Source organism: Ornithodoros turicata, chromosome 6 (assembly GCF_037126465.1).
Source record: "Ornithodoros turicata isolate Travis chromosome 6, ASM3712646v1, whole genome shotgun sequence".
NCBI classification, from domain to species: Eukaryota; Metazoa; Arthropoda; class Arachnida; order Ixodida; family Argasidae; genus Ornithodoros; species Ornithodoros turicata.
The window spans coordinates 10,213,200-10,240,202 of NC_088206.1; the positions used below are offsets into that span (position 1 = coordinate 10,213,200).

General features: G+C 45.0%; 2 protein-coding genes across 2 annotated transcripts in view; one reads left to right on the forward strand and one right to left on the reverse strand.

The window, feature by feature from the left end:
- Window positions 1-27,003, reverse strand: part of LOC135399034 (uncharacterized) — a 291,504-nt gene that overhangs the window by 34,292 nt on the left and 230,209 nt on the right. The window lies entirely within an intron of this gene.
- LOC135399033 (sushi, von Willebrand factor type A, EGF and pentraxin domain-containing protein 1-like) overlaps window positions 18,434-27,003 on the forward strand; it is a 155,344-nt gene continuing 146,774 nt past the window's right edge. The window contains exon 1 of the mRNA XM_064630673.1: window positions 18,434-18,722. Within this exon, the coding sequence (XP_064486743.1) occupies window positions 18,629-18,722 (94 nt within the window). The 5' untranslated portion in view covers window positions 18,434-18,628. The remainder of the gene's footprint in view (window positions 18,723-27,003) is intronic.

Sequence of the window (27,003 nt, forward strand, 5' to 3'; positions counted from 1 at the left end):
AGAGTGTCACGTATTCACTCACGTATTCGGTGTCGACCTCACGTATTTTCACGTGGGATAGGAAAGCGCTGCTGCAGTTGTGACGAATCTTCGTATATTTTCGCAGGTCCAGTCAGTTCGCGTTTTCTCGCAGTGCAGATACCCTTCCATGTAAAACACACATGACTAACACAATAGTCATGAATACGTTTAATTCCGTTTAGAAATAGGAGCTCCCACTCGCCTATTACTGAGTCTATTCCGAGCGGCTTTCCTCCAAAAGAGTGTCTGTCCGAGGGCTTGACGTTCCGCGCACTGTCCAAGAGAATCGCCGCCATGGTAATAACCAAGTGCGGAATTGTTGGAACGCGGGACTTAGCAAATAGGCTGAGAAATGAACTATTGAAGTGTAGTGGTGCAGCACTGAAAGTGAGGTTACTTAAAATAAAATACTAAAATATGCATTCACCTGCATGCAGAACAGCAGAAGGAATACATTTCAACACGGCAGTAAAGTCATGATTGCTCCACAAATACTATCGCTCATAATATTCCAATTTGTGCACGGTACTCCTTTGCCAGCTTGTGGTACCGGCAAAGAAAGCACGTCGCCGTCGGCAAAACGTCGGTCTCAGTGATGAAAATGTGCGTTACATGACGAGTAATCAAAAAGCACGAAGAGAAAAGAAACAAAGACAAACGAAACAAAGAGTAAGGCATATGATAAGTAGTGGCTGTCATTGCGCGTGGTGTTGTTCTGACATCTGAAATGCTTTCGCGATTGTATCTCATTACGGCCGAAGTCTCATTACGGCCAATGTCTCAATACGGCCGATAATCCTTTAATCCCCAAGTGTCTCATTACGGCTAAAGTCTCAATACGGCCGATGGTTCAATGCCCTGTGAACTCACCTTCGTCAACTCATGTTTCATTGACGAAAACTAATGCAACCAATTAAGATACTAGTGAAGTATTACTGTGTTTCGGACACGCCCGTTTTCTGTAACTGTGTGCATTGTAAGGGACGTTACTGAACACCCGGATGCACGGCAAGATGCACGGCTACACCGGGCACTCATTGTATTTATGCAGTTGATGAGATTCCTAGCCCCATCCTTTTTTCCCAGAAGACGTCAGTGATTGAATAACCATCAGTGACGTGTCCCATAACTAACTTAGTCATTAAGGTGCTCGTACTTACAGACGCAACATAATCTCCTTCCTTGCTCTATGGATTGAGTAACGTCATTACTATAGGAGGCGAGTATACCATATGATGGGATATCGCTTTTGCCGTTACATTAACCAAATCCGCGGATCTAACGACATTATGTAATGAATCTCCTTGCAGCCTCCTGATATCTGCACTGTTGATTACCGAGACTGAGGAGTAACGGGACGACGGCAAGTGGAAAGCAGGAGACAGGGAAGTACGGACTTAACATGGCGTATATATCTTGTTCACTTTTCCTTTATCTCCTCCTTTTCCACTTGCCGTCATCCCGTTTTTCCTCCGACTCCCGGCCGTTCTACCTTCGTCACATTTACACCAGCTATAGCGTGCGTCCTACTTTTATGCAATAGAATCCTAGCGGATCCCAAAGGAACTGTAGCAGGAAGTCTGTCGCGGCGATGAGGATGAGATGCTTCGTGCTGAGCAACACAGATTTGCGTAAAACACAATCACGGGACATTTTGAATGAATCAGGTAACGACGGCAGGAATGGACTGACTAGCAATCGGCAACGTCCGAGCGAGCCGGACCCCCGACCAGTACAGTGGCGAGGCTTGGGCTACCAGCAGCTCAGGTAATCGTCAAGTGTTCGTACCAATGTCCTGGGTGACAGGTGCTTGACGATTACCTTAGGTCAGAGATGATTTCGGTATATAGAATATATAGCGACAACGAGACATTGCTTCTCAGATGATTTTTTTTTTTGGGGGGGGGGAGGGGGATATAAGCATCTCCTCAACAACATCTACTACTTTATTGTGAGATGATGAATGGGGAGTTTCATTGCCGGGGGTGATGCTCTACCCCATTGCCGGGGGTGATGCGGGCAATGAAATAATGAGCCCCTTCACAATCAGGATCGAAGTCCTATGGTATCCAGAAAGGTGAAGAGAGCTCTGAGGGCGCAGAGCGCTGGTGGTCTTGAGAACACCAATGTGGCACCTAAGAACTTAAAAACGATAATTCGGTACCAGCAGAGAATAATGTCAGTTTTGCTTGTGTATTATGTCCATGCTTGATGCTTTAGGAGCTGGCACACAACACGGGGCTCTGCGTACATTCCTTTAATCACAAAACATTCGCCTTAAACAGTCACGGTGAAGGCATACTACTCACTCAGACTAGAAAATGCCTTTTCTTTCCTTTCTTTTCTTTTTTCATGAAGGTCAAGTTCATGAGGGCATAGTGAGACTAAACTCCGCTGACGCATCTATAGGCTCCTGAGGGTACCAAGCGTGAACAAGCCCAACAAGTCATGTCGCCGTGCTTAAAAATGCATGTTCATGTTTTCAGGCGATTTTTACGTGGGGATTGTGTGTCTGTGTGCGGAGGATTATGTGAGTGAAGAACTACATATTTCTCTTTGCGGTTAGTACCGTACTGGAGATACACCGTGGCCTTATTCTAAGCCACGCGGTAGCCCTTAGCCTATTTTTCCACGTCTGCGTCTAGAGCAAGTCCTCATCTCGTTAATGCCGAACGGATTGCCTGCCCATGATACGGTGACATGCTGCTCGGGATGGAGGACTAAAGTCGGGAAGACGCTGGGATTTACGTTGTCTGACAGGGGACCAAAATCTCTTGCTCCTGCTATCTCGCAGCTTTCTCGCCTCCAGTTGCGATTGTGCTCGAAGGCGAAGATGAAAGGGTTGATTTGCTTATACCGTGGGCACTAAGCGTCTTTCGGGAGGATCAGTTATTCTAACGCCGTCTGTGTCCACAGACACAGGATAACGTAAAATCTGCTTACGGGTACCGCTCGAGGAGATCTGTCATCGCCTTTGATATTGAAATGTAGCAGCCTCGAACGCAGAGCCAGCCGATAATCCGCAGCTCACAAATATGCAAGACAATATATATATATATATATATATATACTAAAGGGGGGGGGGCGCTGCTCCGTCGCGACAGCGCCGCCAACGGCGGTCTTGGAAGCATCCGGAGTGATACCACGCTGCACGTTCTATGCATTCTCAAGTGGAACCGTGGCTTGCGTGCCGACCGCCGTAATTAGAAGGGCTGTACTAATGTGAAACCTTTCATGGGCGCGAACGAAGAGGAGGGAGACAAACTCCACAGAAGCAACCACCACATTTATCATGTAACAGTGCGCAAGGAGATGCAGCCACTCGCGTCTGTTTTCGAAAAGCACGTATGGATGTTCAGAAATGCGTGTTCGCGTAACGGGTCACTCAAACTCACAGAAAAGGAATAAATACGATTCACCTCAGAAATATGTGACCTTGTAGCTCGGTTATTTACGTGGTTGTTCTTTCACGAAGGGGAGAAAACTGTGTTACGAAGCGTGGGGGAATAAAAGAAACGAAGAAGAAGCGCTGTTGAAGGAGCTCAAATCTAAAGTAATTGTACATTTGTAACGCCTCATTAACGGGGTATGACCGTATACTGCCACTCCGCTCCAGTAGCTCCAACGGCTCAACGGAGCGCAGTTATATTGTTTACATTGTGTACAAATCGCTTCCGCGAGTGGGTCGGCTGCCAAAATGTGCGCCCTTGTCAGAACGAGCTGCCCCGTTCCTCGTTACAAACTGGGTACGCGAATCACATACCAGCCAAAGCAAGAAATTGCTCAAGTGTTGTCGGTATTGTATCTGCCCTGATCGTGTTGCGGAGAAAGAGAAGTTTTTGAGAAAAATTTGTTATTCTTGATACTTTTCCTAAATGATTTTGTGCTCCCCTCCATCTTTGCCCTCTCTCTTTAGCTCTCTTTCTTTCTCTCTCTCTCTCTCTGAGTGTTTTCTTGGTTCAGAACCTTGAATATGCGTGCGGACTGTTGCAGCAAATAGGGTGCATGAATACTAACTCGTGTCTGTGTGCAGAGGGAGCTAGTACTGAGGCACCCTAGCAGCAAAGTCTGTGCAGCGCCATTTAGGGCCCAAGCGGACACGGATCCAAATAGTAGGGAGTTTCATCAGCGGATCCTGCGTGGTGTTTCAAGCGGTATGCGTCAAGGAGAGCTACAAAACCTGTAGGAAATTCACAAAAAAAGCGGTGTATCTTGCTAAATGCGAACAACTCGAGACCATGCATTTGAAAGCGCCACGTCGTCTGTTAAACTACCGCGCGTTGCATATTTTGGGGCACTGACGTTGCTGCTCACCTGCGCCACCTGGCCCACAGGAACAGATCTTATTCTGGTACGTATCCGCACGCGTATTCAAGGTTCTGAACCAAGAAAACACGCAGAGAGAGAGAGAGAGAGAGAGAGAGAGCGTCGAGATGCAGGGCTTTGTACCGTTTGCCTTTTAGCATCGCTTATTTAGTAAGTGTTACAACATATAAAAACGCCGTCAAGTGCACGAAGGAGATAGCCAGCATAAAGTTAAGCTAAATACTTCGTGAAGCAGTAGAGGTGCAATCTGATAAGATTTATCTATTCGATAGCCTGAGTCCTCAGTTTCTCTTAGGTCACATTTTCGTCCCAATTGCACACATAGTTTCTCAGGAAATTTAAATTAAAAATTACGGGCAACACTGTGTCGAAGTAGTCATCGATAGCGCATTGTTCGTCAACTACGGCGGAAAACAACAATCAGGTTAATCAGGGTACATATCCATAGAGACACAAAGCCCATTCAAAACGCTTACGGTCCCTCCGTCGTCAAATTGGAGGTCATGACTTTATCATTGCATGACATATCACTACATCAATATTGTATGGAAGGGCGCGTGCTGGTCCTATGACTGTTGCGAGTGTGGGAGTTCACCGTCTTCTCGCTCCCCACGCACTAACATGCTATTTCTAATATCATAGAATCATAGATATAACGACGCGCACAATCTATCAGAGTAGTTAAAAATGTAGTTAAACAACTGCATCGTATAGTAGTTGCTAAGTAGTTTTAACTAGTGCGGCTGTGACGTAGTTTTTTGATACAGCACAAGTCCCCAAACTCTGATATATAAAAAAACGATCATTCATTGAACCGTTTTTTGATTAGCACAGTTCAACAAGTACTAACGCCTGCACCTTCAATTTGCCATACAAGGTCATGCATATGATGCATATGATGATGAGGCCTACAACGGCGGGCTCTTCATTAGCGTCACCACCACCATGCATATGATGAATTGACTAAGCTTCATTTTTATATTCAGAGATTAGTATTGATCTGCGGGAGAAGAGTAGGAATAAAATATTGATACACCCCCCCAGGTACTGTTTAGATAAGAAAAGACCCTAGTCTTCACGTGACGAATATGCGTTGGTTTGTCATTGTTATTTATTTTTATTTTTTTTACTTTCACGTCCATGACTTTTATGCGTTTGTGAAAGTAAGGTTAGCAAAAAAATAAAATAAAAAGGCAAACATTGGAGTTGAACGAACTTTGTACTCAGGGTACGCATGATCTTATTTTGTGTCGAGCGTCTACATGCTATTCCTAAAAAAAAACAAAAAGAACAGGATACTAAATGATACCACGAAATGTGATTGTGTTGTTATATTCCTGGTGCTGACTTTTCAGTCATATGATTTTTTTTTTTTTTTTGGAAAAGTACACATGGCGTTGAGCGGAAGGGAAAAAAGTACGGCGTTCACGGTGTACCTGGTTACCTTCATTTTCTTCCTTCCGGTTGTAAATCGTCGTTGCTTTCGGAAGTCCTCCAGCGGAGGAAGGCAGTCCCAGAAGGGTGCAGAATCAGAGATTTTGCATACGAATACTGACGCCTGATTGTCAAACATCGTCTGCGCAGGAAACCAAACAGCCAAGACGTTTCACAAGACGTTTGAGCCTCCATCTTCATATTTTTCTTTCCTAACTCCAACAAGACAAACAAACAAACAAAAGAACTTCTTCGAGAATTTCCCAACCAACAAGGGACCAACGGGGATTCAGGAAGGTGTTGAAAATATACCTTTTTCACAACGGCCTATGCTCATGCGCATAACCTTGAGGCGCCGGAGAGGGTTATCTCCGTCTTCACTAGATGGCGCAGTAGGGGAACGACGAACGGGGAGACCGCACGAACGGCGCGAGCTCATCGGTCCCACTCCGGACCGGTTTTGGTCCTTTGTGCTAGCCACGTGGATTTGTTTTGGCGCGCGCCGAACGTGGTTCGCTGGAGAGCTGCTAGGATACGACGCGTATGTGAAAAAGGTCCAATCACAACGTTCGATCGCCATTCTTCTTCGTTTTATGAAAGAGAGAGCTCGTGAGGAAGAGGATACCAGCCTAACAAAAACGTGCCATTGATTACTCATACTGTTCTAATTTCAGCACAATAGCGAGTTTTTGAGCATCGTAGGCGGTTGCCTCTGCGTATACGTAAGGGATAGCGTAGTGTTTCTGCGCCGTTTTATGTTTTGCGCGTGCGCCGAACCCCCAACACCATTTGCTTACGTACGCAAAGACGATAGCGTATGACGCACTAAAACTCACTATTGAAAGCACCGATACGGCAACGATAGCATACCTAGTATAGAGCATGGATAGAATACAATTTCTCGAACATGAAAGCAGTCCTGGGAAGTAACTTAGTTAGAAGTAACTAGTTACTGGGAAAGTAACTATAGTATCTATAATTAATTACTCTTCCTAAGAAAGTAACTTTCAGCTGTAGCTAGTTATCCTTTTGCAGTATGTGTAGTTGCTTTCAGAATCGTAAGTTTTTTTTGCAATAATTTTTTGAAAACGTTCGCATTCTCTTTCACTACCCGTTGCCGCATGTTATCCGTGGCTCATACAACTGCCTCTAACTGGCCTATAACTGCCTACAACTGCCTATAACATGTATTTTTGTAAATACTCACTCCGTTCTGTAATGCCCTCAAGTGAGGGTCTTGAACGTATAATAAACAAAACAAACCAAAACTGTAAAGGAACAGCTATCACCGCTACTCAGAAACGAGCGCGTGGTGCGTCTACTACATTCGGATGTGGCCGTCAACTCGGGGCCACACCTGGTGACACTTCACCACCTCACTAGGCACAGACTGGCACTCTAGCCTCGTAAAGGGCTCAAATTAATGAGTTGAATTCCGTGCTGCTACAACATGAAACCTTACCATCGCCCTGATGACAAGAAAACAGTTCTATGGCCAGCGCTCCTAAATGAAATATGGAAGACGCGTTGTTGGTTGAGGTGGTGAGGTGGAGGGGGGATAATGACAGAATCGGCTCGGCGTTGTTGGCCACACAGAAGTGGGCGTCGTCACGACTGTAGCAAAAAAAAAGACAAAAAAGACTGATGGAGGATGAAGGGTAGAGATGCATTGAGGGTGCGTGAGTCCGTCGTGGTGTGCAAAGTGCTAGAGGGGTAGAGAAGCGTTGGTCCCGTCTGGTGTCCCAGTTGTGTGGTTGTGTTCAGCATTGGTAAGGATGCCCATTAAAGCGGGACAGACAGTGACAAACTTGGAGCAACAGCTGTTGCTCCAGTACAACCTGCACAAGCAGTTATCATTGATTGATTGAATGATTTTATTTGATACACACATTGTATACACAAATACATAGGGTGGAGGAGACAGAGGGAACCACTCCCTGTTAAAGTCTCCTCCCTAATGCGCATATAAGGGTTAGAACAGTTATGGGCAATATTAATAACAGTATCAATAACATTACTGCAAAGCACCAATACACTCCAAAAGTAAAATTTACGCTAACCTTACAGTAACTACACTAACAATACAAAACAGTAACTGAATATTCAAATCACAGAAAAGTGGCAATTAAGTCACACTGGCAATTAAAAGACGTTTGATTTTTCTTTTAAATGACGAGAAATTACTATCTTTCTTAATTGTGGGGGCAGACAGTTCCATTGCGTTAAAGTAAAGAATTTAGAATAAAAGTGTTTGAATTGAAGTCCTTGTTTTTGCCATTTTCGAAAGTAACCGTAGAGTTACTAAGTTAATTGTAGCTGTAACTTAACTAGATGATAGGCAAGCCTGAAACGATGGGCAAAAGCACGTAAACAAAACACAACACGGTGGCTCGTGTTGTGATGGCTCGTGAGCCATCGTGTTTTTAGTTAGTTTGTTTGTTTGTTTACACCCATCGCTCAGGATTGCCTATCATGGAGAGTCATTAGAGTCATAGGAGATTATCCACCAGCTAGCCTGCATCTATGTCATCCTGTCGATAACTTAACTAGTCAATTTCCGTGTAGGGTAACTGTACCCGTAACTTCGTTACTCTGTTCGTGTGGTATATAGAACTGTAACACAGTTAACTTTTTTCAAGTAGCTTTTCCGAAGCCTGCACAAAATCTATTTGCAAGCGCGCTGGCGTATACTTGACGTTGGCAAGACATCCCTGCTTGAGGAAAAGACATACACAGAACACAGAACGAACCACACAGTACAGAACAACACAGCTTGAGCTCTTCGTTCTGTGCATTTGTCTTATCCCCAAGCTCAGGAATACGTTGTCAACTATATGCTTATTTTCGAAGGTGAGTTGCTTTCGTTGCAGCTTAAGCGTTGCTCGCTACCAACCTACTGCGCTTAATCTAACTTCAGATTAACATAAGCTCCCTTCAAATTAACGCTGCCGCGTGATTCACCTCCAAGTGCGCTGAACGCCAGGGTTGTGATTCCCACTAACCCTTTGTTATGCGTTAAGGAAGGAACTGATTAGGGTGGACTGTGACTTTAGCGTGCACTTTTGCGCTTAATGCCGACAGGCAAGGAAGGCAGCGGTTGATGAAGCAATTGCGTCTTTCTTTAGATATACTTCCCCCCCGGGATTCGCTGTCCTGTCCACACAGATGAGGACGAAGTAGCCATCCACGTCAGGAAAGTCATTAGGGTGAAACAGAAAGTAGCTGGAAGGGAACCCTGTGTACAGTCTTCATCAGCAGTTCTATGGGAACTTGCCCTCTGACGGTTTATGAACATCCTGCACTCTTAAAAAAAGGGTGTACTTTAACTCCTTTTTTTGTCACATATATAACACCCTTTTTGGAGAGCACAATTACGCTCAAAAGGGTGTCTGGTTCAGGTTCAGGTTCAGGTTCGCCTAATCCCTTTTACAACAGGGCAGACATCCATAAAAAGAGTCACAGGCGAGTCTCCAAGCTCTCATAAGAGGAGCGAGGAATTTAGTCAATGCTGGTGGGTTCGTCTTGCGGAGGCGCCACTTGATGGCTCTGGCTTCGGATGGCCGTCCGCTGTGTTTGGCCGGTTTCGGTTTCGAGACGGGGTCTGCCGGCTGTCTCGTGGAGCGCCCTTGATTTTATTTTGGAGGCCTTTTCCCACTTGAGGAGGACTTTCTTCGTGTCGTTGATCTGGGGTTGGGGGCTGGGTGATGCCTCGAAGCCCAACATGATGGCGATAGGGACTGGTGTCTTGGGCACTCCGTCTTCGCGTAGGGCCGGGCAAGTTTGCAGGATGTGTTGTATGTCCTCTTCTTCTCCGGTGTTACATAGGGTACATGCTGGGTTTACGTTTCCAAAGAGTTCGCAGAGTCGCTTTTGTGTTGGGAGGGAACCTGTACGGGCTTGAAACAAGAGGCCACTTGCTCTGTCTCCGTTGTAGAAAGTTTCGGGTGCCGGAGTTGTCTTGTTTTCAGAGTAGATTGTCATGCTTCTTTTCTTCGCTGTTTCCGAGTGCCACCGTTCCTCTTCAGTCCGGGTTAGTTCCTTCTTGGTTGTCTTGTTCCACTCGCGTTCGTTCCTCGCCTTGTGTCTGGTGGTGTCCTTGCTATATGTGCGGTCAATTTGGTTGATTTTTTTTATCCAGTGCGTTCGGGTGCCCCTGTAACGGAGGTGTCGGAAGACTCGTGTTATTAGGGTGTCGTTTGGTCTGTGAATGAGACGTCCAAGGTAGTTTGTCTTTGCCCGGGTTTCTCGGAAAGAGTAGGTAGACCAGGCCATTTCTCCTTGAATGGCGGGATTTGGTGTGGCGAATGATCCCCCGAGAATCCATCTTCCGATCTCGCGTTGTTGCCGTTCGAGCTGATCCGTTGCTTGTTTGCTGAGGCAAATGACGTCGTTCGCGTATGTGGCAGCAGGTACGGCGTAAGCTTTCCATATCAGTCTTCCCACGTCGTATGGCTGGTAGGAATGGCGTGCTATATTCCACACCTGGCCTTTTTTCATGTTTGTTTTGAGGATGAGGTTCTGTTCATGTTTCTGGAGGTATTCCTTGCAATTTTCGATCGTAATACCGAGGTACTTGTACGTGTCTGTATACTGAATATCAAATTCTTGCAGGCGCAGCGTGGGTTTGTCATCGGACGGTCCAAAGTACATGATATTTGTCTTTTCCCGGCTGAACCGCATGCCCTCAGTTTTGGCATGGTGCGTGCAAATGTCCAGGAGTTTTTGCATGTCGTTTGCATTGGTAGTTAGTAGCAAAATATCGTCCGCAAAGGCAAGAGCTGTAATGCACGTATCTTCAGTCGTTCCGTTTGTTTGTTGTGTGTGCATGTGGATTCCTTTTCCTGACGAGTGCAGTGCCGCAAGGAGGTCGTCGATGAAGATGTTGAAGAGAGTGGGTGATAGAGGGCAACCCTGCCTCAGGCCGACTTCTTGTTGAATCGTTTTTGATGTAAAATTCCCGATGTGATATTTGTTCGTGCAGTCCCTGTATAGTTCCTGGATAATGTCTATGATGTCTTTTGGTAATCCCATTGATCTCATCTTTGCAGTGAGCATGCTATGGGGAATAGCGTCATATGCTTTCTCCAGGTCGAGGAAGGCAAGGAACAGATCTTTGTTTTCCATTTGCGCTATTTCTATGATTTGAGTGAGTATGAATATGTTGTCGCTTGTTCGCCTATTCCTCCGAAACCCGTTTTGTACGTCGGATAGTTTTGGGTCGCATTGGTATTGTAGTCTTTCCGTCAGAATCGACGCGAACAGTTTGTAAACGTTACTCTGCAGCGCAATTGGCCGATATGAGTTGAATTCCTCTTTTGGCTTGCCTTTCCCTTTGTGAATTAGCTGGATATTTGCCACTCTCCATTGCTTCGGTATGCTTTTGGTCTGTAGGATATGGTTGAAGCACATAGTCAGTGTTTCGAGTGCATTGGGTTTTAGCACCTTTAGGAGTTCATTTGGGAGATTGTCTGGTCCCGTTGCCTTTCCTAGTGCGAGGCGCTTTATGTGGCGCTCTACCTCAGGTATGGTGATTGGTGGTGTTGGGATGGTGGAGTGCGCGACACGATTATTGTCTTCGTGAGCTGCTTGACTGGCATGTGGGAGTCTTTGTTGGAGTTGTTTCTGTTGGTCGCCGAAGAAAGCCGTCATAGCGTTTACGATATCGGTGGTGCTTGACAACCTATTTCCCTCTTTGTCGTGGAATATGTATCCGGGTTCTGTCTGTTCGCGTCCTGATAAACTCTCGAGGTATCTCCACAAGGCTACTCCGCTTCCCTTCTTTCCTTTGATTTGGGCTGCAACTTGTTTGTGGAATTGATGGACCTTCTTCGCCACGATCTGTTTTACTTTATTTTTCTGTTCCACATATCGTCGCTCTTCTACTGCGGAGTCCGTGTTTAGTTTCACTGCTCTCCGGAATTCCTTGTTTAGCTTCTTACGGTGGGTGATTTCCGTCTTCACTTCGTCGTCGAACCACGGTTGGTTAGGCTTTTTCTTTATGGTGGTATGTTTCGACGAGGTCTTCCCGATCGTCTTCGCAGCCGCGTCTTCAAGTTGTTCAATCAGTGTGTCGTAGTCACCGCACGGGGCAGTACACAGGCTCTTTTCGAGAGCGTCTGCAAATTCTTGTAGTTTTTCTTCGTTTTGGGTCTTCCAGCGTTGAATTTTCTTTTTTGGCTTTGGTTTAATTTGAATTGACGCAGTTCGGTGCTCTATTGCAATCGATAGTTTTATCAAGTTATGGTCGCTGTCACAGCTGAGTTCTCCTTCTTCGTCGATTTCAAGTGCCAACTTTGTCTGTTCACTATAGCACTTTTCATTTGCTAGCATATAGTCGATGGCGGATGTTTGTTATGTCTCCTCACTCCCTCAAGAGAGTAGCATAACACCTTTCTCCCTACTGGAGAGTAATATTACTCCCCGGCAGGGAGAAGGTGTTATGCTACTCCCTTGAGGGAGTGAGGAGACACCCTTTTGAGCGTAATTGTACTCTCCAAAAAGGGTGTTATATATGTGGCAAAAAAAGGAGTTAAAGTACACCCTTTTTTTTAAGAGTGTGGAAGTCGATGCGGGTCGCATGAAGACATGTACAAACTGTGAAGATTTAAGCTGTATTGCCATACTGTCATCGTGTTGTTGCCACGGCAATGCTGCCATCGTTTGATGGCATATCGACCTCATCCATACGCGCTTTTTTTTCTTCTTCTTCTTTTGCCTTCCATACCTTCAAAATGTAAACAGTACACGCGTCATCGTGAGGGTACAGCAATACCAGGTCTCGTGCACTGGCGTGTCCTCTTAAATACCTGATATCCGAAGTCACGCTACCAGATCGCATGTACTTCCGCAATTTCCTGGATTTGCACACGCGAACTTTCGAAGTTCTTAGTTTAGAGCAGATGAGGAATTTCGCAGGGTCGACCAGAGGACGTCCTCTGAACCTCCTCACCCGTGCCGCCGTCATTCACGGCTCTCACACGTCTCTCCTGAGAAGAGAGTCGCCACGACCTGGAGCGACAAGCACTTGGGGTCGCGTGGCAATTAAGTCACGCTTCTTAACCTGGCTTCCTTATTTGCTCACGCTGGGTAAAAATTGCGTAACGTACAAGCGTTTCATTCACCCCTCGTTAGCTTTGAAGCTCGCACCTTCTCAACTATGTTTCATCGTCTCTACCTCCAAAAACAAACCATAATCCAGGGAAGGATAACGGACGTATTTTGGTTACCGTTTCCATTTTCGTTACTGCTGGATTTTCGTTTCCGTTATCCGTTTCTGATACCGGCCATCTTCCTTTTGTGCGACGTATAGCGTTGCGCAACCAGACGACGGGAGTTCGAGTTGTACTTGCACATAACTTCATTTTCATATTTCACATCTCATGCTTCTCGTGTAATGGGGTAGGGTACTGCTCTCAAGCGGTGAATCACCCCAGGCCATAGTCATGATTTAGTTGTTGTTGTTGTTGATACCGGCCTTTCAATTTCGTTTCCGCTTCGTTGCCGTTACTGTTTCCGGTAATGGAACGGTTGTTACAGAGCTGCGGGAGGACAGCCCGTCCGGCTCTATCAGCACCTGTACCTGTACCTGTAGATAGGTTTTAACTACCACACTCTCTCTCACATCATCTTTCCCATAATCATCTCCGACACACTCACCATAATTTTTGGCGCTCTATGGCCTTTGTTGCCTTTGTGCCATTAAACACATAATCAATCAATCAATCAATCTATCTATCTATCAGCACCCTGTTTCGCCCAAGTGCTGCTTCGGTGTCACTCGTACACACTGCACAAGTAATTTTACGTCGTTGGGATGCGCAAATCTTACAAGATAAAAAAAAAGTATATATGTAGGAACATGTTTTCAGTCTTCAGTCACTCGGAGTCCAGCAACTCAGGATGGGCGTAACTTCCATCCAATGGACAATGGAATTCATAAGCGGACGCTCTCAATAATAAATAATACTGCCACGGCCACAGTGAAAAGAAAAAAAAAAGTACAAAATAAGTAACTAAAAATCATAGGCTGGCATCCTCGTGCCATGGTGGAGTATAGTCATGTGTTGATATCATGCAGTTATGAGTACTGGGGTACTGAGGTAAGTGAGGGATGCATCCTCGAGATCCAATTTGCGCTTTCTTTCCATGCTCTCGGGTAGTATTTAGAGCATTACAGGGAATGGAGTCATCAAAATACACAAATAAAAAATGAAAAGTAACTCAAACGTCATCGCACAACAGGAACAGCCATTACCCGAATTCAATACCGGACGATAAATTCGTTTCCGTTTCCGGTAATTGAGGACCGTGGTATGCATTTCCGTTTCCGTTATCGTTACCATCTCCAATTTCGGTAATATACCGTTTCTGTTTCCGTTACCATTACCCTTACCCTCCCCTGCCATAAACGTCGCTTGTTTTTTATTTATTTATTTTATTTATTTATTTTGTTTTACATACCCTACCTCAATGCTTCTTTTAGCCAAGGTCGCGCTGAAGACTGGGAGGTTGTGGCTTCGAATCCTACCACCCGCTGCGCTGTCTGAGGCTTGCCCTGGGTTTTCCGACAGACTTTCTAAACGAATATCGGCACAGTTTCCCTTGAAGTCCGCCCAGGACGCATACTAACCCCCACTGTCCCCCAGTCCTTCCTGCTGTCCTCTCTCCAACTGCCCACGTCTGTATGCCGCTCATAGCCACAGTTGTTTCGCGGGGCTAACACAGAATCTTAAAAGAAGTTCCTAAATTTTCTGAAGATTACTGACCAAAATCCCAATGTGCCTTATGCAGCAATCTTGGTTGGGATAAACACGGAAATGTAGACTCCACTTCGGATGAGACCAACTACACTGTGGCAAAGAAAAGGAGTAAATGTTAGGAGTAAAGGAGTTACTTCATTTTGAGAAGGAGTAAATGTTAGGAGTAAAGGAATCTCCTGCCAATTTGAAAAGGAGTAAATGTTAGGAGTAAATGAGCAAAGGAATCTCCTCCCAATTTGAAAAGGAGTAATTTTTCGGAGTAAGGAATATCCTCTCAATTTGAAAATGAGTAATATTAGGTGTAAATGTGTTAAACGAATCTATTCCCAATTTGAAAAGGAATCCAAGGAAGGTTCTGCGAATCCACGAATCTTACGAATCTCGAATCTTTCGAATCCTTTCTTTAAAAACAGTTTAAAAAGCCAGGGAAAAAAACTCTTTACTGAAAAGTGTTTTGAAGCAGAATTTGATACCTTTGTTTAATAATAAAAAAACAAATTTCGGGAGAAGACATTGCAGTGTTGCAGTGACATTGCACCAATATTGCCACGCAATATTGATGTTATGTTGCTAATGACCGCTTTCGTTATGCTGCAACGATGTTATTGAAACAACATTGCAGAAATGTGACATTGCAATGCTGATGTGACATTGCTAAAGACCGGCTTCGTTATTTTGCAACAATATTACTAAAACAACATTGCACAAAATGTGATATTGCAACGTTGATGCAACACTGCCAATGACCAGTTATTTTACAGTTTAGCAACGTTACAAAAGCGACACCGGAGGAGCACTACAGTCTTGGTGATATGTGTGCAAGTGAACACAGTATGCTTCATATTCAGTAATCGTCCTGCTCCTGGGCAGACTTCAGTGCAATGCTGCCGACATTCATCTGGAATGCCTATACTGGGAAGCTCTGGGAAAACCGCAGACAGCATCCGTGTTCGAACCCTTGTTACCTCCAAGTCTCTGCACGGAAGGTGATCATTCTAACCACTATGCCACTCGAGGGCTCAAATGATGTGGTCGCACTGATTCTGTGGAAGAATGCCATATCGAGGGTCAGCGCGCATTCACATGTGTGTAGGAATGGATTGTAATTAATTTCAAGTTCTCGGTCAGATTTTTTTTTTTTTAGATTATGTTGTCCTCGTCTCGATCGTTTTGCCCAGAGTCAAATCCGAAGTTCAGAACATTTCATTCATTGTTTATTGGTGGGAATTACGGATAGAACGAGATCGTGCAAACATTCTGTTACTGAAGCACTCGGAGCAAGTGCCGCGGAAATGCTGCATGCAAAACGTGCAACGTTGCATTCATCTTGCCGCAATGCTTCAGACGCTGCTTAGAGGTAACATTTCTTAGCTGCGACGTTTCCCCAATGTATCATGTGTAACATTGCTCTCGCAAGAGAATCACACTGTTAGCTCTACGCATCCTTCGAAATGCAGAAGGCACATTGATAGAATGATAGTGTTGCAACGCCAAGATTAGGTCACTGGTACACTGTTTTGTGAGCAACGCTATTGCAACATTGCATTAAAATTGATTGCCAAACACCACATAAGCAATGTAACTGCGGCATTTATTGAGTGTAGCATACGCACATTGCTTCGGAAACACAATCACACTGTTAGCTTTTGGAATACAGCAAATACACTGAAATAAAGATATTGCGCAAGCGTTGAATTTACGTCGCTGCTTAAGCGGTTTGGAAGAAATGCAATTACAACATGGCATTGACACTGCTTGCAAAACATTGCATCCACAATGTAAACGCCACATTACCTGATTGTAACATATTCAACATTGCTTCAGTAACATCATCGCAGTGTTAGCTTTAGGCAATCTTTGAGGGACATTGAAGCAAGCATATTGCTACAACGACGAATGTGGGCATGAAACATCGCTGCAACACTTCAACGTTGAGGTAACAGCGATGCAACAAATTTGCAACATCTTGTGCTGCTTGGGCATATACACCTTCCTAAGTGTAACTTCTTTAACAATCGGTTCATCGACAGGAAATACATAAACTCAGGAGTCTGAATTTCCCCCCGCCTCCCCATAAAACTTAGAAGCAATCAAAAGCAAAACCGTGTTACTTTGAAACTTCTAATATCGGAGGTTTATGTTGTGGCTTTGTCGCTCCCCGGTGGCCGCCGGCCAAGCAGGCTTGGAGGCGCCGATTTTAACACCCCTGTCGCACGGGCAGTCTTCTCAATGATCATTGAAACCAATGACCATTGAAAATGCGTGTAGTGACACCTAGCGTGTGACGTGTCAACCTGTCGGGGAACACTGAATCCAATACTCTTTGGGAAGTTGACACGTAACACGCTAGGTGGCGCTACACGCATTTTAGATGACGATTGGTTTCAATGATCATTGAGAAGACTGCCCGTGTGACAGGGGCATAAAACGAAACAAACAGACGTGGTTGGTGGATTCGAAAGATTCGATTCGCAGTTTTGGGCAATGGGATTCGGATTCACGAATCTCGAATCCCTGCCTAGGATTCGAGGATTCGTGGATTCGCGGATTAGGTTGACACATCCCTACTTATTTGTTGTTGTTGTTGTCTTCCTCTATGACCTTAGATGTTGGGAAACGTCCTGCAAGGCTGTCGATGGAAAGCAAGGCAATTCCCCCAATGTCACGACGTCGGAATATCTTTGCGCTATCTAGATCTGTTTCGAAAAAGAATAAAGAAATAAAAAATGCAATCCTCGAACTCTGTCGTTGCTCACGTCAACAGCTTTTTTCGGAGAAGTAATGGGACAATTTTTCATGGCTAGCCAAAATCACTGCGGTGCTCAATATGTTATTCCTCACAATTCCTGAGTCGTGAAATTGCAAATTCGAGTTTTATAGCCCTGTCACACGGGGCCTTAAGAAGAGACAAAGAGGGAGAACAATCTGCGATAGAAAGCTATTTGTGGAAACTTTCTCGGATAGCTTTGGAGTTCTTATGCACAGCTATGGTTTCGCGTCTTGCATAGAAGTTTCAGAAGGGGGAAAAAAGTTGAATAATAAGGGCATTGACTATCGTTTGTGTGCATGTGTGCGAGACGGTGGCAATGTTTCAGAAATTTAAGACCCAGTGGAAATAGTTTGCCAAGGTTGTTGGTGATACAGCAACGTATAGTTGTGTATATAGTTTTATGGCACTGAAGTATGGCAATATTTTACGCGTCCATATACAACGAGCAGATTTATGTTTGGCAATATGTGTTTTCCGTACAGCTGCGTTTGAGGCTTTGCCTAAGGCCAAACCTCCTCAAGATTTGAGTTTAGGCCACAATAACTTATTCTAAAACCTGCCGGTCAAGCTCTGTACCGTACTCTGTTCTCTAAGCTTCCTTTGTATCTAAATTCTGGTCGCGTCGCCGCTACAAGGACAGCAACGGTGCACACAGTCCTGACAAAAGTCACGAACTCTCTCACTACTGTTGCTGCCATGCAGACAAAGCTTCGCACAACCGAACGCGACATCGGAGATGGATCCTGACATGGGACTGGAAGAGCTGCAACGTCCTCTTCCTGCACTTCATGCTCCTTGCAGACACCCCTTGCAAGTATAACTTCCCTGAAGTTCTACGAATAGGTAAACGCAGACAAATAAACATGACGGAAAGTAACTATTCTGAGGCTGACAAAACAAAACAAAAGAACTAACGGTTCACGCGTCCTTAACAACTCCGCAGTTCGAGAAAGAGCGCACATCGCGAGAGACCCCTCCCTGGCTAGCATAAGGTCACGTGAATAAGGTCGGGACTGGTCCTCAACATCACCTGTCGAGAGAGGGGAAACGTAACAACGCGAGGGAAGTCACGTGACAAGGCCCCCGTTTCTTTTCGAACAACCAGTTTGTGGGAGACTTCCAAACTGGGAAGTTCTGTCGCCTGCACCTCGTCTGCGTTCATGTCGCGTACTTCCATCTGGATGACCGCGAGGATGACGGCCTCTGCACGATGAAGAGGTGCTGTGTTTGAAAGACAACGTGTGGTGTTTGTGCGACACTTTGTGGTGTTGCCAACTGGTGAAGTGGTGTGAGTGTGTGACCATACGGAAAGACAGCGATGGGTGAGAAGATACCGACGTTGCCGACCAGTGGGTCATGGTATCGGTTAGCGCGGCTTCTTGTGGGATACATGATCTTCACCGTTGCTGCAGGTACGTCCAGCCTTCTGCCATTCTGGAGCGGGAAGTAACTTTGGCGTGGGGAATTGTGGCTTCGAGAGAGGGAGGAGGTTAATACCAGCAGAGGATTGAGATATGCGGCGTAGGTACTGCCTTCCGCGAAGGTGGGGTGGTCTCGATGCAAAATGTATGAAGGTTCTTGAACTTCTCGGAGAAGATAAACAAGTAAGCGAGGAGAGCGAAAGGATTCGTGGTATACAACAAGAACATATTTTCTGAGTCGTAGAGTTAGTTTAGCGCGGAGCGATATGAAAAACGTTTAATGCTCGTCAGGACAATATGTTTCACGTCGTAAGCGCATCAGAAACACACACACAGGCCAGAGCACATCTGCGTCCTCTTGTCCTATGTCTGTTTACTCCATACATCGATATAGACTACCTCGTTTCCAGACGTTAGTACAGGACAATATGTGTTCTACATAATTATGAGTCCATTTTCCTGGTTCTTTGTGGCAATATTGAAGTAGTACAGCATCGAAAGCCGGCCTCTTGCGCTGTCCCGAGCATCCCAAGAAGAACCCAGTCAGGACGGGGTAGAGACATGCCCTCTCGTGTCAGCTAGCTAACCGACGGGGCGATTGCATTGCTCGATCTCTTTGTTAACAGTGGAGCGCAAGTCACATGTGCACACTGTGCTGACACTACAAATGAACTCTTAATGACTCTCGGCGACATTTCACTCCGTGCTGAAGGGAGAGAGAGACGTCGCGGATGTTCATGGGCTATGCAAAAGTCCCGCTTAGCTTTCTACAGCCATACAGGTTGTTGCCGTTGTCCTTGGCTGTTGCACGGCAAGTCGGTATGCACGTCTATTTCTTACGATAAACGAGACCTTTTTTTCCGTTGCTTAGTAAAACCTGTTTCAAACGGGCTTTACAAGTGCAGGTTTATTGCGAAAAGAGCAGTTTACTTTCGGAATAACGGCCACAAGTACTTAAAAGATCTAACCCTTAAGAATACATTGCCGTTGCGGGCGCTGCATTCGTATAGTAAGATCACACGTCCAACAGTCCCGTGCTTTGTTCTGCCGTTGTGTGATACGATTTAGAGCGTAAATCACGGAGAACGGCTGTAAATTAGCCTTGTCCATACTCCTGCAGTTGTTGCGCATTTCTTGAGCATCATCCGCACATTACGACCACGCCTGTGGTTTCGCAAGTTCCTAGCTAATAGCAATCTGTTTTACGACTCTCAGCGTGTAAAATGAATATGTTTTTTTAAAATAAAACCAATATATTTAGATTCCGAAACTCAACTGAAAGGTGCAGTAACAAGTGTTGCGAAAGATGGTTGCAAAACACACATCTGAAACTGTGTTTTAAATGGAATGCACCCTCCTGAATTGGTGATTTTTTGTAGAATACACCGTTTAGGAGGGTGTTTTCGAACCTTCCGTATGGTGTGAAAGTTACAGTGCTCTCACAAAGGTGTGTACAAGACAGTTATACCAAAACTATATGTTTCAAAAAAACATTACTGTGCAGCAACACCCGGTGCACGTCTGTTCGCTTATACAATGGCGCCATCAAATGTCTCTGTCGACCTCATCGAAACTTTCGCATTTCTCTCACGATCACCTTTTCTTCAAGGTCAGAACGCTTCCTCTGCCGCGCCGTACACTTTTTCCTGGAATTTATCCCCGCACCGTTACCTGAGAACATCCTCTTTCTTTTGCTCTGTATCTCAACAGATATCTCCTGTCATCCGTTTCTCGCACCCCGTGGCCATTTAGAACCCGAAGAGAAAGCATCGAGGTGCCCATTTACCGAACGGCTTCTTTCCTTATGGCACACGGGAGGAAAAAGCCCGGCGAATCGGTCGTGTAACGGCATTTCGCGTTGTTCTTACGCTATGTACTATAACCGGTTTTCTACGTCCATATGTCTCAAACGAGAACGAGTCGGTCCGCATTTCGCACATACCCGTCAAGTATAGCCGATGATTGAACACCAACGAAGCGCTATGGTGCGATTGAATGTAGGTTACAACTATAGTGTGAGATATGAGATCGGGTTCGATTCGCAACAGGTTGAAGGTGCTGTCGGGAAACGATAGGCTCCATCGGCGGCTGGGGTTTAAAAAAAAAAAAAAAATTGAAATAGAAAGATGGAGTAATTTTATTTCTTTTTGGTGATTCAATTATGCATTGCCACGAGAATCAGTCCCTTGCGGGAGTTTTTTTTATTTTTTTTTGTTTCGTGTTAGCGCCGCGAAACAACTGTGGCCATGAGCGGCGTACAGACGTGGACAGATGGAGAGAGGACAGCAGGAAGGAGTGGGGGGACAGGGGGGGTTAGTGTGCGTCCTGGGCCGACTTCAGGGGGAACTGTGCCGACATTCGTCTGGAGATAGTCTTCGGAAAACCCAGGGAAAACCTCAGACAGCGCAGCCGGTGACAGGATTCGAACCCGTGTCGCCTCCTATAGTCTCGGCGTGGAAAGTAAACGCATGGGACTGAATGAATGTCACAAAGTGGGGGACTGCATTTCACCCTCTGCTCTCACAGTCCTATAAGTGTACATAATTCATGCGCATGAATAAAATACTTTGAATTAAACCGTGAAATATCGAGTGCTGTAAAATCTAGCGCCATGCATAGGGCACAACCGCGCAAGGAAGAACCGCAAACTATTTCTTTTTCCGTGTGGGGGGGAAAATTGCTAAGCTAGCTAAAGTTACATAGACTGATTCCATCAAATTCACGAAGACCACGTGTTTCCGTAGACTGTTGCATTCAAGAGACGAGAGAGTTGGTCATCACGAATTTGGATAGATTTACAATGATGTTGGCAAAAAAACACAGCAAGTACGACATGTATTCGAGCAAAAAAAGAAAGAGAAACTGAAGTAAACAGGGCATATTTCGATGTTGGGCAAAATAATGCCTTGTCTGCTTCGATTTCTTATACCCCTGTCACACGGGCATTTCGATCCTTCTCGAATCCGATCTGCATCGAACTTCCCGAGCACGCTCGAGTTTTGACGCTGCTACACGGCCACTTTCAATGCGCAATGAATGGTTGACCTGTGCAAATGAATAAACGGAACTCATTAATTTCGCGTTTCCTATATAACAGCGATATTAGTGGTAATTTATCGTATACCGATGTAAGCATCATTTGTAGCTTCGCGCGCATGTCCGTCTTAAGTTATGACAGTTCACCGGGGTCGAGGATGCAAATGGCGGCCGTCGAGCCGTCTTGAAATTCTCAATCCTGTTATGGGAACTGTCTTGAGTCAAGCAGGATCAAAGTTCGATCCTGCTTGGAAGCGGCCGTGTAGCACCATCCGATCTGCATTGGGTTCAAGCAGGTTCGGTAGAGCAGGATCGAAAACGCCCGTGTGACAGGGGTATTACTGTTCGGGGACAAGTGTATCAATCCACGTCACACCTATTCTGTGGTGACAGACACTTGATACCAAATTACCAAGTCGAGACACGACCGAGTCATGCAAGTTGCCCAGGTACGCCATTCTCGGTGAAGGACGGCAAACGAGGGGTGCGCTGCGCGCTGTCATCCCAGGACAGGTGCCAGCATGTCAACTACAGCAGAATTAATCTGGAGATTGACCACCTTGGTGGTGCCAATTTTCTCCGTTTTTTTAAAATATATTTTTCTTTTTCACTCACTCATTCACTCACTCGGTGTGCCTGGTGATCGCATTTCTTATATCCTATTTTTGATTTTTTTCTATTTCGTCTGTTATCTTTATTTTTCTCTACAGGCGAAGACAGAAAAGAAAATATATATATATATATATATATATGCATGATGTAAAACCCCGAAACACTACGGAACACGAAGGGACAGACACAAACACCCTTCGTGTTCCATAGTCTCGGGGTTTTACATCATGAATCATCTTCACCAGCTCGCTTGCTTCCTAGCCATTTTTTCATTGTCATATATATACAGGGTGTTCACGCTAAGTGTGAACAGATTTTTTAAAAATATATACAACACTTTTTCCAAGATGAAATCAATTGCAATATAGCATATGCTGAAGAGCACTCCCTAGCAGGGCATTAGCAAAGTCCAAAGGCAATGTCTTAATTAACTTTCATTAATTAACTTTGTAATTATAAAAGCTACAAAGTTGTCCCAATGAGAACATCTGTTCCTTTCCGTCACCTGATATCGTAGCCGTTTTCAGAACAAAAATCCGTTCGATAGATCGCCCGCAAAAAATTCGTGAAGGAACGCCATTTTTTTCTTTATTTTGTTCATTGCGCTTCTTAGAAGACGCGTATTTCCTTCATCCCCAACGGGAGAGGGGGAAGGAGCACAGTGCCGCCTCATGCGTCGAAGATGAGCTTTAACTTGCGGAACAAAAACAAATGTATCGGGTGACTTTATCGGAACTGGCCTTATCTTGGGTTGCATTTTCTGTTTCCTTTTAATCTTTTTCCAGGACGCGAGAGGCGATAGTGTGCTCTTTCTCCCTCTCACATTGGGGGTGAAAGAAAGACGCGTATTCTAAGAAGCGCAATGAACAAAATAAAGAAAAAAAATGGCGTTCCTTCACGAATGTTTTGCGGGCGATCTATCGAACGGATTTTTGTTCTGAAAACGGCTACGATATCAGGTGACCGAAAGGAACAGATGTTCTCATTGGGACAACTTTGTAGCTTTTATAATTAAAAAGTTAATTAATGAAAGTTAATGAAGACATTGCCTTTGGACTTTGCTAATGCCCGGCTAGGGAGTGCCCTTTAGCATATGCTATATTGCAATTGATTTCATCTTGGAAAAAGTGTTATATATATTTTTAAAAAATCTGTTCACACTTAGCGTGGACACCCTGTATATATATATATATATATTGTACGGCATTTCTGTAACCAAACTGCACTCTAAGGTGTACTATCTCGATTGTGACTGTCTATTTCCCTTGAAGATTCTCATCTGCAATACTACAACCAGGGGATATAGACTCACAGATAGACATAATATCTCGAGCTAAGTTCCGATAATATTTGCTAGTATCTTGTCACACGAGACACGATTCGTTTCAAATGCAATGAAATGAAATCAAATCAAATCGTTTCGAATCGACATTTCCGGCTGGCAAGGTGTGATACTGCTGCAAAATTTACTTCTTCTTTACGCATGACTTTCTAGTTCCTGGAAGAAGGACACGATTTAATTTGTACCGTTTCCCCCTCAAATCAATCAAATCACACGACTGATTTGATTTGACGCTTCCACACAGTTAGTAGCGAAATTTTACGCATTATGGCCTTGCAGAAGCAGAGAAACATGCTCCCGTGGATTAGTCATGAGGCTCACTTTAAAGTGCCGATATCGCACCTCCCTCGAACAACAAGCATTTTCGAAATATACACCGCCAACGCCGTTTTCCGATACAGCGTCATGGGTCATGTATGAGTTTGTGGGTGGGTGTTTACAGTTTCATCGCACCGGTGTGGGCATACATATTTTAAATCGCGGCGTATATAGCAACAGCCCTGCCTGGTGCGGTCTCCATTGAACGTGGTTGAAACAGGAGCGTACGCTCCTTACTCATGCATGCTTCATTTATTCTCAATATGCTCGAAGCCTAGGTACAGCATGCCCCCTGTGTATTGAAACCATCGGCTAAATGCAGCTGCTTGGTGGCTTGCCACAGGTGAGGGATGGGAGGAGAGAAGGACTAAATCTACATTGCTTTCTCACCTCCTGTGACCTGTGTTGTATAATATCGTATCCTATAATAATCCATGTTGCGTGTATCCTCTAATGATTACCCGAAGAGAAAGAGGAAAGGTCTGTCAAACGCAACGTCGACTTGCTATTACATTAAAACAAACTACTACTAGTAGCTGTTATAGAAGAAAGCAAAACGAAGAGGAAACGAAGGAGAGAAAAAGAAGACATAAGAGAAGATGAGAAATCACTGGTAGCGTCGCCACTTATTCAGAATAACTCGTCACTAATGTGATGCACTAACTGAGAGACTATTAATAAGTTATGTGTCTCTCAGAAAGTGGAGTACCGCAGGTAGGTGTAAGAAACAACAACTTTATTGTGAGATTACGAATCGAGAGTTTCATCGCCAGGGGCGATGCTCTACCCCATTGCTGGTGGTAATGCGAGGCGGGCTGGTGATGCGGTGGTGATGCGAGGCACGCAATACTAACCACGTATATCATTAGTATCACCTGAATAGGAGAAGCTGGCAGGTGCGCATTTGCAATGAATTGAAGTCACGAAACAGGAAATGGCTCCTTTCCATATTTTCTTTTTTTTTCCTTCTAATTTTAAGTCTTGGAAATGTACACAAGGAACCACATACTCTTCCGTCATGTTACTTTCACCGTGTATTCGTACGAACGACATCCTCAACGGAAGATTCTAGTGGAAGAAAAAACAAAAACTCCTCACGGAGCCGAAGTTCCTCCCCGCGTTATGTTGGCAGACGACACTTAGCAGATGACACCGTCAGTGTCTTTTCCTGTCGTCTGCTACGTAATACGGTTAGCAGTGCACGTGAAGACGCTACGTTGAGCACTCGCGTTCACGTGACAGTAGACAGCTTCTTGCTTCTTGTCTCACACACGCTCAACTCATCACCCCATCACCAAACACAGCAGCCTCTCAAACAAGAACGAACAATGCAGAGGAGCAGAAACGCGTGTTGACAAACGGCGACTATACAAAAAAGCTGCCCCACGTGGCGTCTGGCCGGCAAAGCGCCGAACTGTGACCTGAATTGAGACCAGAGGTTCCGGTGTCCAATGGCACCACCTTCCGCCTGCTCCACTAAAACCTTTCCCCTTGTCATGTCCTGGAGCGGAAGTACGCGCTACTGTCTATTGTTATCGGACCAGTCAAATAAAGAAAAACGTACATATTAGCTCCTGGCGGTGGAGCGTAAAAGGGCGGCGAAAATACATAGGTGTATCCCAGAAAAGCACGATGCTATAGCTAGTTCTCCTTGACCCGAGACACAGGAGATCTTGCTCTCTGATCGGGGACATTACACAGACGTAAAGAAAGAAAGGATACAGAATCATAATGAAAACCTGGGATGTTAATATCAGCGGAAGTATCCCTTTTCGCGTGTTTCGGAAGCGGAATTGTTTCTCCTATATGCGCTATTTTGTGGTGGACTTCAGTATGACGCGTTTTGCACGTTTTGTTGCAAGCGTATTGGTGACAGATACGTGCTAATATTTCAGACATGATTATCGCTGTGGTGTCATTCATCAACGTAGTCTTGTGTACGAAACCTGTTTTGAGATGCAATTACTCTTATGTTGCATCTGTCTAGCTTGTAGAAATGATGCACATCCTTGACTTCCATGCAGGATGCATTCCGTGACATACTTCCGAATTCAAACGATGTAAATGTTTCTGTTGAGTTTGAGTTTGATTATATATTTAAAAAATGTTTTTTTTTTTGTTATTTCTCTTCTCTGGACTGGTTGTTATTAAAAAACCTAATCGCGGTTCGCGACGAGAGGCTGACGTGAGTTGCTGACGAGATCCTAGCATTTTTCGCCAAACGGTATGAGCAAGAGGATGGTGGAAGAACATTAAGTATTCTCGAACATTTTCCGACTTCTGCTGTCGATGAGCCCCATAAGCAGACACTTCCAGACAACAAAGTTTACCATGAAAGAATACCATATTACCATCATAATATACATCGAGGTGCTTTCGAAATGCAACGCCTCCCGTGTTAACGTCAATTTTTCTTTTCCATAATTCGCTGTCCAGAAGAACTCACAAAACAATGCATTCATGAAATAGGCTGCCTTCAAACCGCCTTTCACGAAAGCAGCCGTCACTATATACAGCCGCACACACACACACAAAAAAAGAAAAAAAGAAGAAGAAAAAACGTCTCACGACGCCCACAACAGTGCGTGACTTATTCCCGACCAAAACAAATCGACACACAGTCCACCCAAATTCACTCTCGCCACTTCCTACCCTTTCCCAGCCGCTCCCAACCCCGCTGAGACACTGCGCCGCGAGAATTAGCACGATCCTCACGGTGCGTGCTTACCTGGATCCATAACCGAAAGAGAGAGAGAGAGAGAGAGAGAGAGAGAGAGAGAAACCTACACTCTCGGCATGTCCGAAGAGGAAAAGCAACAATTTTCCCTTTATACAGTGCTTCACACCGATGGCGTAAAAATGAGGGGAAAGAGGCACTTCATGAAGTCAGAATGCGTGTAGACAGAGGTTGTGAAACGCATGGTTCGTCGTGACTGGCTGCACTTCGCCGTACGCAATGTTTTC